General features: G+C 48.9%; 1 protein-coding gene across 2 annotated transcripts in view; it reads right to left on the reverse strand.

Annotated features, from left to right (window-relative positions):
• Positions 1-2,160: 2,160 nt before the first annotated feature.
• Positions 2,161-16,558, reverse strand: part of PRKCH (protein kinase C eta) — a 115,811-nt gene continuing 101,413 nt past the window's right edge. For both annotated transcript variants that reach the window (XM_035328470.1, XM_035328472.1), the window contains 2 exons: positions 4,649-4,792; positions 2,161-3,179 (listed from right to left, as the gene is read on the reverse strand). In XM_035328470.1, coding sequence (XP_035184361.1) covers positions 3,033-3,179; positions 4,649-4,792 — 291 coding nt within the window. In that variant the 3' untranslated portion in view covers positions 2,161-3,032. The remainder of the gene's footprint in view (positions 3,180-4,648; positions 4,793-16,558) is intronic.

Below are 16,558 nucleotides of genomic sequence, written 5' to 3' on the forward strand. Positions count from 1 at the left end.
AGTTCTTTTTTGTGTGTGTCTTCCTGCTTTGTTTTGAAAATCAACATTTCTTTACATGTTCAGTGGCAGTGTAAAAACTAATTTGGCTTTTTCAAAAGTAACAGCATTGCACAGATACTTTTTAATGAGCTGATCTTAATCCACGCTGCCGACAGAGTCTGGAGGGAACACAATCGAGATGGCAGCTCCTCGTGAAAGTATGGCAGAGTTCAGGGATCTCAGCCAGATGTGGCTGACTCAAGATCTGCTGACTCGAGTGGCTGAAGTCATTACGTAGACATGTAAGTTCCAGGCAGGCAATGGGGGGGAAGAGCTGCCCTGAATTATGAAGCAATATCCAGGTGAAATTGTGAAAATCGAGGACATTATAGCAGAATATTAGGCGTCTAGTCCCAACACGGATCTGCACATGCTGTTCCACGAGGGTGGTGTGACCCTGACAGCACTTGAAATCAAGAGAAGTGAAGCTGGGGAAGAATCTCCCTTTGATACTTGATTCTTGCCCCATCAAGTTAAAATCCCCTGGGACAAAGCAAGCACTGGCTGGCCAGAGCAGGAGCTCCTCCAGCTCTGTGTGAGGGCCTCGGACACCATTTTATATATCCCAGTGATCTACAAGCTTTCTGATTTACAATTCAGAAAATTCATACTGGTGCACCTACAGACGTGTCTTAGTTTCCATTCCCCAAGCATTCAGGACATGGATCGGTGGGTGAGGGACCTGCTACACCAGTACAAGTCTCCAGAGGTGAATCTTGCATATGCTTCATGCTCTCAGTGGTATAAGCAGAGCTACTTGGATGCTGGGGCCATGGAGACAGGATCTATTTTGATGCTGAAGGCAAGACTACAGCAGTAGCTTCTCCAGGAGGTGAAGGCTTCGTTTCAGAAGGTCTCCAGAGTCTCAAGGAATAACACAACCAATGAACGCCTGGGATGGTGCCAACATGCTGCCAAAAAGGCCTATCAATTATGATTCTCCTGCAGTGACAGTGACTTCTCCAGGGAAGGAGATGTCATTCGTAATCCTTGACAGCGAGAGACTCAAAAAGCTGTCATCACAGAATTCATGGCATTTTTGTCATCACAAAATTCACAGCAAGTTGCTTACACAAATTTTGGTGCTCCCACTCCTGGTGGTCAGGTTTGCTGCACTTACCCCTGCAGAGGAAGCACTGCTGCATCAGTAACACCGGGATACTGCACGAGGAGGTGCCTAGGGCCATGTCTGCACCAAACATGTGAACGCTGTGCTTAATACCCACATGAACATGATGGCACAGTGGCCCCTTCACGTAAATGCAGTCATCCCTGTACCATTTCTTCCTATGTGAGAAAGCAACTCAAGCTAGCCTGTGCAGCTGGTTCTTGTATCATTCTTCTGGATATCCACTCTTCCTTCTCACGCATACATCCTGTCCTTCCTCCTCTCTTGTCCCACTTTGAAGACGCTGCGTATCTACAGGTCAGCAAAAGCATTAGAGGCTGGCTGGATGTGATGTGGCCAGATGTTCATGGAACGGAACAGACCAGAGGATGAAGCCACGCTTAGATGAAAGAGGAAATGCTGGAAATTAAGAGGGAGATTTGGTACAATAGACAAGCACAAAAGCAAGAAGTGTCCAAGGGTAACTGAACCTGTGCCCCACCTCTCAAACACTTCAGCAAATGGTTTAGGCATGGAAGTAAAAGGTAAAAGTAAAGTAAAAGTAAAAATTCTTTTGCAAGAGGTTTTAAATCCTTCTCCAGCAACTTATAACAGCTCAAGAAAGAGGTTATAATCCTGACATAACAGCTTCAAGCCTAGCACGGAACACAAAGGTGTGCCATGGAGCTACAGAAAAATCACAACTTCCAGAAGAGCACAGAAATCACAGTCTCATAGTCTGATTTTTGTTTGGTTTCTACAAACTGCACTAAAAATTGCCTCAGTCTGCCTGGCAGAGGCTTGAGGCTGCAACTGATAAGTGCCCTGTGAGTAATAAGCCCTTAAATCTAAACCAAACCAAGTCACCCCGTTTCTGAGATAAGCCTAATCCTTCTCATGGGAGAAAGTTGTCCTTTCGTGTTACCTATTGGTCAACAACTTTGCTTTCAAGGAGATCGCCAGCTCTGCAGCTCCCATCACAATAATGCTACAAATAAATTAAGCACTGCCACTTTGGATCAAAATTTTAATGAGGCACTAAACCCACAAAAGGGGCTCTGTGTAGCATAATTAAATAGAATGGGCGTAAATAAACAGTAAGGTTTTACTAGTTACAGTATAGTTGAAAACAGCTGGGATGCAAAGAAAGGAGCATTGAAGATGCATGATGTAAAAAGGCATTTCACAGAATGCAAACACTAGAACTTTTCATATCGCACAAACAGTAAAACACTACGAGCACATGACTTCCCTTTGATTTGGAAGAATCTGTGTGGGGCACAGGGCACTTGTTTTTTTTTTCCTTCTGCTAGTCAGCACAATGAAATATTTCACATAGAAACCCAAACAGTGGCAAAGAGAGCCATTTGTCCTTCAGAAAGAAATAAATACTTCAGAAACAGGTAAAGTCAGTAGGAACATCTGGTTCGGCCAGGCCATGGGATGCTGGTTCATGGCTCTGAAACGCTGGACAGTGCTGGGACTCCACAAAACAGCCTTGCAAACAATCAGAATTACTACAAGTCTGTTTGGCTCAGAGCTGCAAGACGCTTGATTTGTGCTCACGCCGACTCCTCAAACCCACTGCAGGCTGCAAGCGATGACGTTCAGGCTGAGCCAACTAGCTCAGTACTCAATTCTCCATCTGCATCAGCTATTTACAGTATCACGTTTGTTCCACCTCTGTCAATATTTGATCAAAGAGCTGAATAAACCTACAAACACAGGAAGGTTTCAATTTCACATTAAGGTAATGTTGACAGTGGTGCTGCTGTATCATGTAAAGTCAGTGCACTGTTACTTCTCGAGAATGAAATTTCTGGTAAACCTGGTTTTCATTGCATTTCCCGCCAGTCCTCCGAGCAGCCCTTCCTCAGAGCCATAGCTATTGCTGCAATTCCGAGCTTGTGAATGAAAAGTTTCTAAATTCATCTTGGTTTATCATCGGAAGAATTCCTTCTTCAATGGGAGTCAGAATGGGCTCCTCTTTTATAAAATCTGGATCGAAGTTGCTCACGTCATCTTTGGATTTCTGTCAAATAGAAAAGACAAAGGGAAGAGACGTCAGAAGTATGTATCATTTGCCTGACACTCGCTCCGCATCTTTACTCTGGTCTTGAGTGCAATGAACCTTTACCTCCATAACCCAGGCAAACCTTACCGAGAGTTTTTTTCTGGGGTTGAACTGGGAGCAGCTGAGTAGCCCCACAGAGCCTCGTACAGTATAAAGCCTTTCAGAGCCTCTGCAGGCTTTTGACAGGCAAACCCCTCTCTGATTTAACTGATACTACCACTGAAAGGTTGCTTACCCCGACATGACAGGGCAGGGCACATAAATCAACTCCCTTCCTCAAGTGTCAGCGCAGACCCAGCCATTCCAAGTGGTTATCAGCAGTGTTTCCAATTAGCTGACTCCACACAGCCCTTCCTTATCTACAGAGCGTCTCAGCTGGGTTTGCTGGGGGGAGGGGGGTACACTCCTCTATGTGCGAGTCATTAAACTTGCACAATAATGAATTACTAGGTCACAGGAAGACAAATGGCTTGCCTCCAGGTGCTGGATTCCTCGCTGCACAGTACAAAGTGGAACTGTTTACAGTGCAGACAAACAAACGGAGTTTGTGGCACATTTTGACAAGGCACGTGTTTTTCCTGCATCCAGAACAAGATCTTCTATTGAGGCTGAAGTCTAATGTTTCCAGATTCTGCGCAGCCCATGGATGGACTGAGGAGGATGCCTTAGCCTTTCATTCCGGTCAAGAAGCAACTCCAGAGCCTGACCTCGTGCTGCTGCAGTTCCCCTGGATGCCTGGTCCCCCAACCAGGGAGCTCCACGGAGCAGGACTGAGCACTGCCACCAAGAGTTAGCAGTGTGACCACAGCATGGGACACGGCCACCCCAGCTGATAATTTCAAAGGCAGGGAAGCCACAGAGACGATCCTGGAAAGTCTTTCCGCAGGGAGCAACATCTCCTATCGTGGAACATCCCCTGGGCTGTGTGGCACTGGGAAAAGGGGCAGCCCTGTGTTCTCTGCAGCCTGTTTGCCATGTGAACAACTCAGCTGGTAGTGGCCTGAACAGGGAATGCTCTGCAGGGTGCTGTGCCCAGAGAGACAAAAACAGAGGTGTTGTATAGAGAGAGACAAAAGCGAGGCAGCTCAGACCCAAAGAGGCAGGTGGAGTGAGTAGAATGAGGATTACTTACCCTGCTTTATATTTGGGCAAGGCAAAGGGCTCAATCTGCTGCACCTGCTTCTGTAAACCTGCATCTTTTGGCATTGAGCTGGCTTTGAAAATCCAGCATGGAGGGGAAAAGCGACTTGTACAACACCATGTGGCCAACCAGTGGCCAAGCCAAGATCTCACCTCCTGGGTCCGAGGCCAGGGCTTTTTATGTCAAGGTTGCCCTTCCTCAACCTCCTTGGTCTCACAGCAATAAACCTCAAAACGCCCAGAAAAGAGTAACAGGACCCTTTCCCCCACCCCTCCCTCTCACGTACAATTCGGGGCCTGAACGGTGGCTCCATCTGGCGCTGGTTCAGCAGGTCCCAGTCCAGCTCTTTGAAGTAGGGGTGCCGCAAAATCGCGCTCTCACCGCCCAGCGCCGGGCTGCCCAACCGCATGCTGGGGTTCTTCGTCATGAACTGCAAGACAAAAAGGGCTGTTTGTTTCCTCCCGTCCGGCAGGGCCACAGGAGAAGGACCCATTAGCAGTCGCACAAAAGCTTGTCCTCAGCTTTCCTGTTGAACCTAGTTGCTGGCCAGACTTCTCGATTTCATTGTACTGGAACTGTGTGCAAAGACCTTGACTCACTCTCTACAGGAAGCAGTTTGGGCGTATTTCTCCCTGATCCCTTCTATTTCAGTCAAATCCTTGGTTACCACAACCAGAAAAGAAAGTCAAAGTGCATCGTTTGCAACATTATAGATGTTGCACAGTGTTTTGGGAAGTTATTTGTTTACATATTAATTTCTCAGGCATACAAGCTCACTCTCAAATGCTGCTCGCCAGCCAGCCAGGCTTTGGACTGGAGTCAGTCCCGAGCTGTGTCTTTTTCCTAAACCTCAGCTCGCTGAAGTGCAGCCAGGAGCCTCCGCTTTCCTTCCTGTCATCTTAGGAAATGGAGGAAAATGAGCAAGGCGCTGGCTTTCACAGCTCCCAAAACCCTGAGCAGATAGATGAGTGCTTACAGGTGACCATCCCCTCCTCTCCATGGCGGAACTCCAAAAGAGGTTTTCCTTTTGTAACATTTTTTTTTACTCTGCTACTAGTGAAGAGATCTCAAGCTTCAGCCAAAGTGCCCCGATTTGCCAGGGAGCCATGAGAAAAGCCATCGATCATGCACACAGCGCAGAGGGCCGTGGCGGGTGCCCTTTAGATCCCGACAGGAGTGATGAAGTGTGAGCGCTACAGGTATTTCATAAGGGGAAAGAAATATCGAGGGAGGAGGGGAATCCTTTCCCAAGGCAGGAAAAGAGCTCGTGTGCTTGTTAATTTAGGGTTATAATTCTTAAAACGTCAGGGAAATGCAATCTTTTCCTTCCCCTCGAGTATTTCTAATTCATTAGAGAAATCAGGTTATGTTTAAATGGGGAAAATAGCCGCTTGTATTTGCCTATTGAAACAGCAGCACAAAGCAAGCTTCACTCTGGTGGAGGTGTCCAGACCATTTCCTTGAAGATGAAAGAGCATTATGTTTAGCAAACAGCCCAACCAGCCAAACCAGACAATCGGTCACTGTTTGGGGAGTGACCAAGTCTGCTGCATCTCGGCCGTGGGGAAGTGAAAAGAAGGGGAGGAGCAGGGAGAGAGCAGCTTTGCTCTGAGCACAGAGCTTCTCAGCAGGTACAAATTCTCCTAGGACGTGTGGATAAAAGGTCTGGGCATTCCCTACCTGGAGAGGTGACAGGGAGAAGAAAGAAGATCACCAGATTTGTTTTAGATGTCTTCCCAGTGCTCCTGTCCAGAGGGTGCTTCAGAATCAGATTGGATGGGTATCTGCAGGGTATCTCAGGGTATCTCAGGGTATCTGCAGCTCAGGGACCCCACAGGAGCCCAGACTCTGCTGACATGAGCACAAATCCCCAGCTCCAACCTGACCTCCCTCCCAACCCCTCTGAGGACACGTACTGCCCCAGGGTTTCCTACGGGACAGCTGTTTTCCACCATCCCACCCAAAACCATCAGCAGAAAGGGCTGCTGAGTGCACCCAGATTTGTAAGAGCGGTCACCAGGACAGGAGCAAAGGCAGCTTCTCTTCGGCTGGGGCCTTCCCATGCTCTCCCCGAACTCCTCAGTTATGCAGTATTTTTCCAAGGTCAGGCAGGCCGAGTACAAGTACAACTTGTGTTTCCCCCTGACCCTTTCAACCTGCTTTTGTCCCTTCCTGCCAGCAGAAACCAAACATAGCATTTTGGTTTTTTTTCCCAAGAAACTCTGGCCCAAAATTTCTGTTTGATTCTGAGCACCAGACAACATTTTGGTTTCCAAACCAGAAATGGGTCAAGCCAAAAGTTCTCAGAGACCGGGTTCAGGCAAGCCTTTGCAAGCCTTTACCTAAACTTCTTTGGTTTGCAAAACAGGCCAGAAATCTGTTAAGCCCCTTTTTTATTTGTCTAGAAATTCCCTGCCCAGCCTCTTTGTCCCCACAGATGGATATCTGCGCCTCACTAGCTGTGATTTGCATTGCTGGAACATCTAGAAAGCTCAAACAAGATCAGAGCTTGCTGGTGCTGGGAGTGGTAAAGACCAAAACAGTCCAAAAAGAGAAGACAGAGAGGAGAGAGAGCTGGGAATAAGTCCCATGTCTCCTGGCTCTTGACCTACCGCCTCCTCCATTACACCAGGAAGCTTCTGCTAAACATGTGTGTGGGGAAGACATAAAAGAAATTAATCTCTGGAAAGGTAACATGCTTTGCTTGGGTTCCCATTCATGCTCAGCCATATAAGACCAAAAACCAAACTGGACTGCCCACTCCCAGACCAGTTCAGGGCCCTGGGATATAAAAGTGTGTTTACATTCCTGTTTGCTTGCTTTACTCAACGTGATGCCAAAATTGCACCAAGCAAAGGCACCCGCTGCAACAACCGGAGAGCCAAGGTAAATGCATTCCTTGCTGCTTAAAACATCCTTTTTGTTAGGACAATGAGGATTAGCCAAGGGCTGTCCCTTGAGCTGGGCTGTTCTGGGCTCTGAGGAAACAAAACCCAACAATCAAAACAAAATGACTGCTTGGGGTCCAGCAGCTAGCTCCGAGCTGCGTGGAGAGAAACCTCAGCTGACGCCAGGCAAAGGGCAACCCAGGCACCCTCTGCTCCAGGTTAGGTGCACAAAGGAGGCAGGAGGAGGGTGAACGCTTCACATTCGCCCACTGCTGGAACACGTCCTCCCGGCTGGGTGCTCAGAGTGGTGCCGGGCTGCCACAAACCCCCTCTGACTTCATCCTTGCCTCCAAAAACAGTGAGCCGGCTGGTGGGATGGGTACCTGAACACACAGCACGTTCCCCAGCTGCCAGGCACACGTTCAGCCCGAGCCCATACCCATGGCTCTGCCCATGAAAGCAGCACCTCCGAAATAACCAGCAGCAGGATAGGTGCAGCTGTGTGCTCAGAGCACAGACACTGCCCCGTGCCCGTGGGCTGGCTGTGCAGGAGGAAGCTTTTTGGATATGCAGCTCATCTTTCAGCTGATCCCTTCCGCTGCATTCAGAAGTAGCCAAGCTCTGGAGCTGGAAAAGTCTTACCAAGTGTTGGCCCCAGAAAGGCCAGAGTTAGCCTCTTGCTTCACAATTAGGCTCGGGTTGGATAGTCTCAATGTCCTTCCAAGTACAACTCTCCAGTGCTTTTTGCAGGTGGTGAAAGAGGTCTGCAAAAAGTTTTCCATGGCAAAATGTCACCTCGTAATGTTTATTATCTCTAATTTTGCATGGTAATCTGAAATGCAGAATGAATCTTAGCCTCTGGCACGCAGAGCCCCATGAAGAAACAGAGAAAAAAATCCAACCGTAATATCAACAAAGCAAACCAGAGATGTTCCTGAGCAAAAGGAAACACATCATCGCCCACATCCAAAATGCCTCCCGGCAAAACCAATAGTGAGCCTATCAGTCTTCAACCCAGACCAGGCCATCGAGCCCTGAGTGTGATCACATCCAACCGCGGGGAATTATCCCATTCCTGGTGTAAAGAACCCCTTAGGGCATCCAAGAGCCCCTTTGGGCTTCGCCAGGCTGCTGAGCAGACTGGAGCGAGGCTGTTGCTGACCTCAGCTAACCCTCTCAGCAACACCACGGCCAAAAGCAGCAGCTGGAACGAGCCCAAAACCCATGACTTCATGAAATCGTTTGAAAACATTTACTGAAAGAAAACGCAGCAAGCCACGGCAAGAAATTAAAGAGGTGGAGATCAGTCCACGGACGGCCCATGAAGTTACAAGGAAAAAATGCAGAAATAGCAGCGCCAATCATGGGGGAAAATCTGCATCAGCCCCCAGAGCTCAGCCCGCCAGCACGTGATGGAGGGCAGGATGGATGTCACTGCCACAGCAGTGTGGGGACCCGCAGCAATCCTGCCCCTGGGCTGCTGCGTGACCTGGACCCTGCTGGGCAATGCTCCAGGGATCACAGCTGAGGGGCAAGGCTGTGCTGGGCTTCTCCAGGGCTGCTTGTGTGCAGCGCTGCCACTTCTGTGTCATGAGGCAGGGCGGGTAACAAGTCAAATGGCTTGGAGGGCGGTGAAGGGATGTTTGCAGACAGCAGATGTTTGCAGGCACTGATTTCCGTGAGTTTACAGGTTGCCTTTCTCAGTACTGGAGTCCTGACAGGTTTTGATGTGACTCATTTGTGTGTGATTTGCATCGGGATAATTTATGCCATCAGTAATATTACACAGACTACATGAAGTCACAGCACGTTTTAGGAACACAAATCCAGACCCCTTCCCAGAAGAAGTGCACTTCAGGAGAGGAATACAACCCCACCCTTCACATCATCACCCATCTGAAAGAGGAGGAAACTGTTCTCCTACTAAAGAAAGGCATAGGTGTGCCAGCTCCCGTGGGACCCAGCTGCACTGGACAGGCTGTGCTTACCTCGTAAGAGAAAGCATGTGCCCCCGAGCAGCTCACCTTTCAAATGCAAGCCCACAGCAGAGACAGAGAGCATCCTCATCTGGCAGACAGGGAGGAGAGGAGCAGAGAAACTCATCACTTTGCTGAGCCCAAGGGCAGTGTGCCACAGATCTGACAGCAAACCCTCGGTCCCACCTCCTCTCCATCACAACTTCCACTTGCCTCCAAGGGTCCCTGGTCAGGGCTGTGCAATCAGCAGCCCCTAACTGCTAAAACGAAGCAAGACTTCCCAGCTCAAGGCATTAACTTCTCCTGTCTGATGGTGTTTCTGGAGTTGCTACCAAGGTGAAAGGCAGCCCACAGGAGATTAACGCCCCGCAGCCTCCCCTCCAGTAACAAGGAGGAGTGGGGAGATCGGGAGATACCCGACGTGCTCACCTTCATTAGGATTCATGAGCTAAACGAACGGGGCAGAAATTAACTGGAAAGGAAATAAGATTTCTCAAAGATCCATTTGATCTCAGACAAAAGGGAATCGTTATATAAATAGAGCAATTACTCTAATTAAGGCTTCCCTCCATGAATCTCTCGGCTGAATGCTGCAGTTGCTGAACACAGTTCAGTTGCCCATTATGTAAGGCAAACAAACCCACAGGCCGGGCTTTCCTTAGCCCTCACCCAGCCCTAACAAAGAGAAGACGGATGTATGGCTCTGGTTGTTAATGTTGGTTTTATTCGTAATGACTGCAAGCCAGGAGGCTTTAGCATAGCGTTTTTAAATTATTATTATTTTTTAAATAAAAAGCTGCTTTTTTGAGTCAGTCTTGCATTTTGGTCTCTCGGGCAAGGCTCCCACCGCTCTCCATCACCACTGTAGCAGGGCGATGCTCATGTGGCTAGCTTGCCATGCGAGAGGTCCCACGGCACAGCCTGGTCTCACTGAATGCTGCCCCGTGAAGCGAGCAGGGTGGGATGAGATCTCTCACAGGGACCTGCTCATTCTTAGGGCAGCTCAGGGCCTGGTAACTTACACTGCAGCGATTCGGCTGTAGGCGTGAGGCAGGCACGGGGAGCCTGAGTCCTACAACCTGCAGCGAGAACGGTGCTGCTGAGAGCAGGGCTTGGGGTCACTGTGGTCTCCTGGATGCTGCCTCTGCTTTGCATTTGCCCTGACTGCAGCCGCTAGAGACCACACGGCATTTCGGCTTTCCACCCAGCACGCAGCAGGACTGATTGCTAAAAGGCATGACTTGTACCAGTGCAGTTCATCGTGGTGCTGAGCCAGGATAGGACCCACGTGTGCATGTGGCACCTCTTCCTCCACAACAGGGTCCTGGCTACAGAAAACTGAGCAGCAGAAAGCCTTCAGTGTAGAAAAGGCCTGGTGAGTGCAGTGCCAGGACTGCATGAAAGCAATATGGGGGGAGGGAGACAGAGCATGAACTCTCAGTTATTTCCCCTTCCAAATAATATAGGGATGGGAAGGGGGGGTAAAAACCAGTCGCCTGCCCGGCTCCTAAAAGCCAGAAGACCTCCAGAGGTCCCTTCCAACCTCAGCCCTCCTGTGACACTAAGCACGACAGCAGTCACATGCTAAATGTTCCAGCCTCAGGCAAGAAGGACAAAACGTCAGTGCAGTGGATATTAAGCAGAGAAATTTGCTCTTGTTCTCTCCTGGTGCAGAAAGGGCTGCTCGATGCAGCCGAGTCAAAGCTCGAGGGAACAAGGAGGATTAACTGCCTTGCAAACAGTGCCGAGCGAGAGGCTAGCAAAATAAACCAGGTGGACAGAGCCCCTCACGTGTGGGACAGGCACATCTGGCTCCAAACTGCCTGGAGGTGCAACTTGGCTGACTATCACCTGGAGAGAACTCGGCCTAAAATATGGAAATTGAATGGTGTTTGAATAGCTACAAACTTCCAAACAAAAAAAATCTACCTGTTTCCTTGCCTTCTGCCACCCAATTTAACTCATCCCCACTATCGCAGAATAAAAAGGCCGCAAGTACACAAACACCAAGCACGGGACCTTTATACTGGCCCCGGATGGTAGCTGGTGATTTTAGACACTTCTGCCTTTGGTACGCCTGTAATAAAAAATAATCAGAAATTAACTTCAGTCATTAGATACCTGGATTATTCAACATAGGTTTTGGTCAAAATGTCCCCCCAGGAATCTGTGTTTCCAGAACTGAGCAGCAAAACCCAGCTCCCACGTGGTCACCTGCTGCAGGGGCTGCTCGCAGGTTCTAAATCAGGCTGCTGTTTTAAAATCACCCCGACTGGATTATAGATGCAGCATGGGGATACGCAGGTCAATTACGGAATCGATACATCAATCAGGGTAACACAAACACGCAGAGGGAATGAGCAGCGCACTTATTAACGGAGTGGGGGCATGATCCCACTCGCTTTTTAACCAGGGGTAAAATCTCCCTGGGGTTGCCGGGGAAAACAATTAATCCTTTTCTGATAGTCTTGTCAAGAGGAACCGGGCATTTATTACACAGCCCTGGGTGGCCTATTTACATAGGGTCAAGTACAAAGGGGACTAAAGTGCCCCCAGACAAACCTGTGAAGGCCAATTAGGAAAAAAAAAAACACAGGAAAATACTTCAAAGGAGCTTTTCCATGGTCTTGGTTACATTTCGATTCTTTTAATTTTAAAGTTCCTGAAAAGACACAGCAGGTCAGAAAGGTCAACACTGGAAGGACGAGTGGACAAGAAAGACCTCCAGCCCTGAATAGTTCGGCCAGTCGGAGATTTATGGCTCCTACCGAGGCGCTGAGACCTCCCAGTTAGACGCACTGGCTCGCTCCTCTGGGGCTGGGCAGCCAGAGACGGTCCCGGCTGCAAGGGAGGAAGGATTATTCCCATGGCCAGGTCGGAGCCAGGTTCTCAAGGGAATTCTCGGGCCTTCCCCCAAGATTAGGTTTTAATGAACTCCACCAAAATACCCTGGAGGGTCTATAATCGCAGTGTTTATCTGGGGCAGAGCAGAGAAGTGAGCCCAGGCCACAAGTCTTAGGCTCAGCCACAGAAATTGCTTCTTCCCAAGCACCTGAGAGCAAGCAGAAAAAGAAAAGGAAAAAAAAAAGGTTGACACAATGAATGCTGCTTCACTTTTTTTCTTCAATTCTCTGGCAGGAAAGAGAAGGATGAATCATAATCGACACTACAATAGGCAGGGTTAGGAGCTTTTGCTGTGAAGCAAATCTGAGCCTGCATGCTCTGGGCTTAAACAAGGAGCTAATTTCAGCCTATTGGAAAGGGAAAGGTAAAAGACCTCATGATGAAAGGTAAAATACCTTCACGATGAATTTGGCTCTGGCAAGCTACATGGGGATGGTATTAGCTTTCTTTCTCAGTGAATTATTCAGAGGCATGAGACTTATTACTGTGGGGAAGAGGAGCACATCAGAGAGGGGTGTGATCAATCAACAGAGATTGAAATCACCGGGGAAAACTGTTTGCTTTCCAAGAATTAAGAGACCAAGAGACAGCACGCTACAGAAGTGGATATGCAAGCTCGAGCAAAAGAGGTATGAAGACAACCTGTGGTGGAGCTCAGCCTCGTCACTTAACCACGCTGCATGTTTATGGCAGAAATGGTTTAGGTGAGAGATCATTTAAAACTGCAGAATTCCTTCTGCTTGGGGAACAACCATCTCCAGAGTCCTGCTTTCGCTGCACAGGCTCCAGAGCCAACCAGGAAATGCAAGATGAAAGCATTTTTAAAAACAAAACAAAGAAAAAAATGTTTACACAGATCCAACGTAGAGATTCACAGAGAGATTCAAATATCTGCCTGACTCTGACAGCCAAAGCTTAATCAAACTGTGAAAGGGGATTTATGGAGACTGCCAACTCTGAAGGGATGCCAAGGGGAATAATTTATTGGCATATTTGAAGGCATTTTTAATATCTGCCTTTGTTAGCTGGCTCCTCAGCTCTGAGAATAAAGCACTGAGCTCATCTAGCTCCCTCTTTTGATTTCAGTGGCTCCACCATTGTGTTGTTCCTTCTTTTATTCTCCGTCTAAAAAAATCCTCCTGGCATCTGCTTCATTCAAACCCAGGTCCATTCTGGCGAGTCCAGCACTGCACGTGAAGCAGATTATCTTTTTCTGCCCGTTTCAAAGAAAGAACCTGCTCCAGATCTGTGGGATGCAATTGCAAAGGGGAGACGTCTGCCTCGTGCAGTGACGTACGAGAGACGCGGGCAACGTTACACCATCACCATCTGGCTGCTCTGTTCCACACCTCATCAGCGCTTCGGGCAGGACCGGGGAAGAAAAACACGGGGGTTTGGTCAAGCTCACACAGCAGCCAAACTGACCGCCCAGGACTGAGGGAACAGGCAGAAAGGCAGCAGGAAGCACATCTGTACTGCGCTGGGATGTGCCAAGCAAAGCAGAGCCGAGCTGTCTTGAGTCATACGTTGCTTGCTGCAGCACGCAGGGAGGATGCGGACACCTACGGTGGCTGTGAGCCGATGACAGCTCTGACTGGTTCTGACCTCCCAGTAGCCAGGTGGGTTGCACCCCAAGCAAGGACAGTGCATGGAGAGAAGAAACATCTCCAAAGAGCAGTCCAAAAGGCCTCACCCTCCGCGATGACTTTCAGAGGCGAGCAGCTGTGTACCGCAGGCAGCTCGGACCACGCACATCTCTCCTGGACTCAGATGTCTAAGAAACCAGTCCCTTCCCTCCGCTCCTCTGTCACTGCAGGCTGCTTGCTTGGATCCTGTTAAAAATCTGTCTCTAAGTCTGCTGTGAAAACTCCCTTCTCTCCTCATTAATGACATTTTCTAGTTGCTTACAGCCATGGGACCAGTCTGGTTCAGCAGCAAGCGCTCACAGCAGCGAGCCTAAAGCCTTCCTGAAAACAACATGTGCAAAAGAATCTCACCAAGACTTTAGGCGCTCATGGTGGCATCCCCTCGCCATGGAGTTTATTCCTCCCACAGCACAGCTCAGTCGTCACTTTGCTTTCTGCAGCTGGGCCTGGGTGGAGTGCCCTGGGGGATTTTTCTTTAATTTCTCTCCGATTTTCTTTCTCCTCAGCCTGTTACAGTAAGTTCACACAGCACAGCCAGGGTCTCCAAGGGCTTTGCTGGAGCCGTTATCCTGCGTCCAACCAAACCCAACTGCCCTGTGCTCTGGCCTCACCAAGTATTACAAGTTTCTCGGAATTTCTTTGAAGTGGTAGGAGACAGCCACCCTCAATCTGCACTCCCCAGAGATGCCTGGATTTGATTCCTACACACATAAAAATAATATTTCTCCCTCATTACAAGCCACCACTCCTAATTCCTGAGAAACAACAGAAAACACCACTCATTTCGCTGGAAGGTCAGAGGAGGGTACACTTCACATTTACTTTGTCCTCATCTCTTACCACCTGGAGAGGTGGAGAAGAGCCCCAACATACCCCCACTTTTCCTACTGTTATTTGACATATTTTCTACGTATGAATAACCAAACAGCATAAAGCACTTCTACAACTGACTACCGGTGCCCTCCAACTTAACTGCTTGTTTCAAGGTAGAATTTGGCCATGTTTCCAGTTAGATGTGCATGCTTCCCTCCTCCCCAGCTAGAGAGATATCGCTGCTGGACAACACACTACCTGTGACACACAAGCCACCAGCAGTTTGGTGTGGGAACCCTCAGGGGGCTCCTGCCTGCCCTGACACTTACCGGAGGGACGGAGGGACCTAAGGCGGCCCCATACCTGCTCTTCTGGGCAGCAGAGGGATGACAAAACTTCTACAGAAAGTTTTGAGCGGCTTTTTTAATTAGCAAGATGAAAATTGGCTGAGCTGTTGTGGAAGGGCCCCAGTCTCTCTGTCTCCCTGAATTAAGTGACTTGCTGCCATCTGTACTGTGACATTCCTGAGCCCTTTTTTGCTCTGCAGAAAAATGTCTGTGTGCTGCCTCCTCGGAAAGGGGATGAGCTGCCTTGCCAGCAAGCACTTGGTACTGAATGCTGCTGTAGGTACTAGCTGTACACACAAGCCACAGAAGCTAAGGAACTGAGAAGACCGAGTTTCTTGGGTTTGGTCTGTGTCATGGGCTCGCAGGAATGGGAGAAGGCTTTTCCTTCTAGAGCAGGACTTCTTTGACTTGTAGATCAGGCTTCAAGGCTGTCTGGAAGGCTGCAGTTGGATTTAAAGCATGGGACTTTTAACCATTCCCCCTCCTGCTGCTCCCGAGATCCACACAAGCTCCCTCCCAGCTTCTGACAAAAGCCAGGCAGGAGATCCCAGCTCCATCACCTTGTGCTCCAACAGCCAAGCCTGAGTCCATAAAACTTGGGCTGTCAAAGCAGGTCCTGGCTTCAATGACCCTCAGAACATCCTTATTCCCACGACTGAGTTTGAAGCCCTAACCCACAGACACTACAACCCCTTGGTGTTAGCCTGGCAAAGGGGATTTTAACCAAGTCTGCAAGAGCAAAGCATAACATGGGGTGGGTGTTTAGACCTGAGCGGTGTTGTTGGGGTTCAGATGGCACCAGATGAGCCGTGGGGGAAGTGAACTCAGTGACACAAAGCAGCAGAGCCTTCACAAAACCAGAGCATTTGCCTTGTGACTCAGCGTCACTTCCAGGTTGTTATTCTCTAGAATAACAGATTAACTTCAGGTTTCTCTTTTGCATCCTTTTCACTGTATTGCTGACATCATTTCTTCTCTGAAATACGGGTCATGTTTGTTCTCTCAACAGAGCTCCCTAACCTTTCAAACCCTCCTCCTCCTTCTAACACAGTTACGCTCTTCGCACTAATGCTCGGGCATCTGTACCACCCTGTGCTGTTCCACCCGCACTGCTTGGGACTGCAGGCTACTAAAACCACAGGCAATTTCCTCTGCACCTTCCTCTTCTCTTGCCTGGTATTTGTTTTTCATATGAAAGCCCCTCAGAAGGGGAATCACCATTTCTGCCTAGTCCTAACTCAGAGAGTTTTCTCCAAAATACTTGTGTTTAGCCAGCTGGGGGGCAAACAAGCATTCATCTTATTTGTGTCCCCAAAATATCCAGCCGCATGCAAGGCTGCCCAAGCTTCACTTTTTGAAGGAGCATTTCAGCTAGACCAGAAGTGCTTCAGAACTCACATTGCTACTGGAGGTTGGCACACAAATGCCAAGAGACACCCTCAGCTTCAGTAGGCTCAGCTACGCCAGGAGTTCAGGAATCTGGGGTCTGAAGGCAGAGCCATGTTAACGCCTCCCCAGGGAGATGCTGCTTTCTAACCCCCTGCTGTCACCTAGCCCTGAGAGTGAAAACATCCAAGGTGCAACTCCTCATCCAAGTCTCCAAGCCTTTGGGCCAACCATTG

The sequence above is a fragment of the Oxyura jamaicensis genome, chromosome 5 (assembly GCF_011077185.1).
Source record: "Oxyura jamaicensis isolate SHBP4307 breed ruddy duck chromosome 5, BPBGC_Ojam_1.0, whole genome shotgun sequence".
Taxonomy (NCBI): domain Eukaryota; kingdom Metazoa; phylum Chordata; class Aves; order Anseriformes; family Anatidae; genus Oxyura; species Oxyura jamaicensis.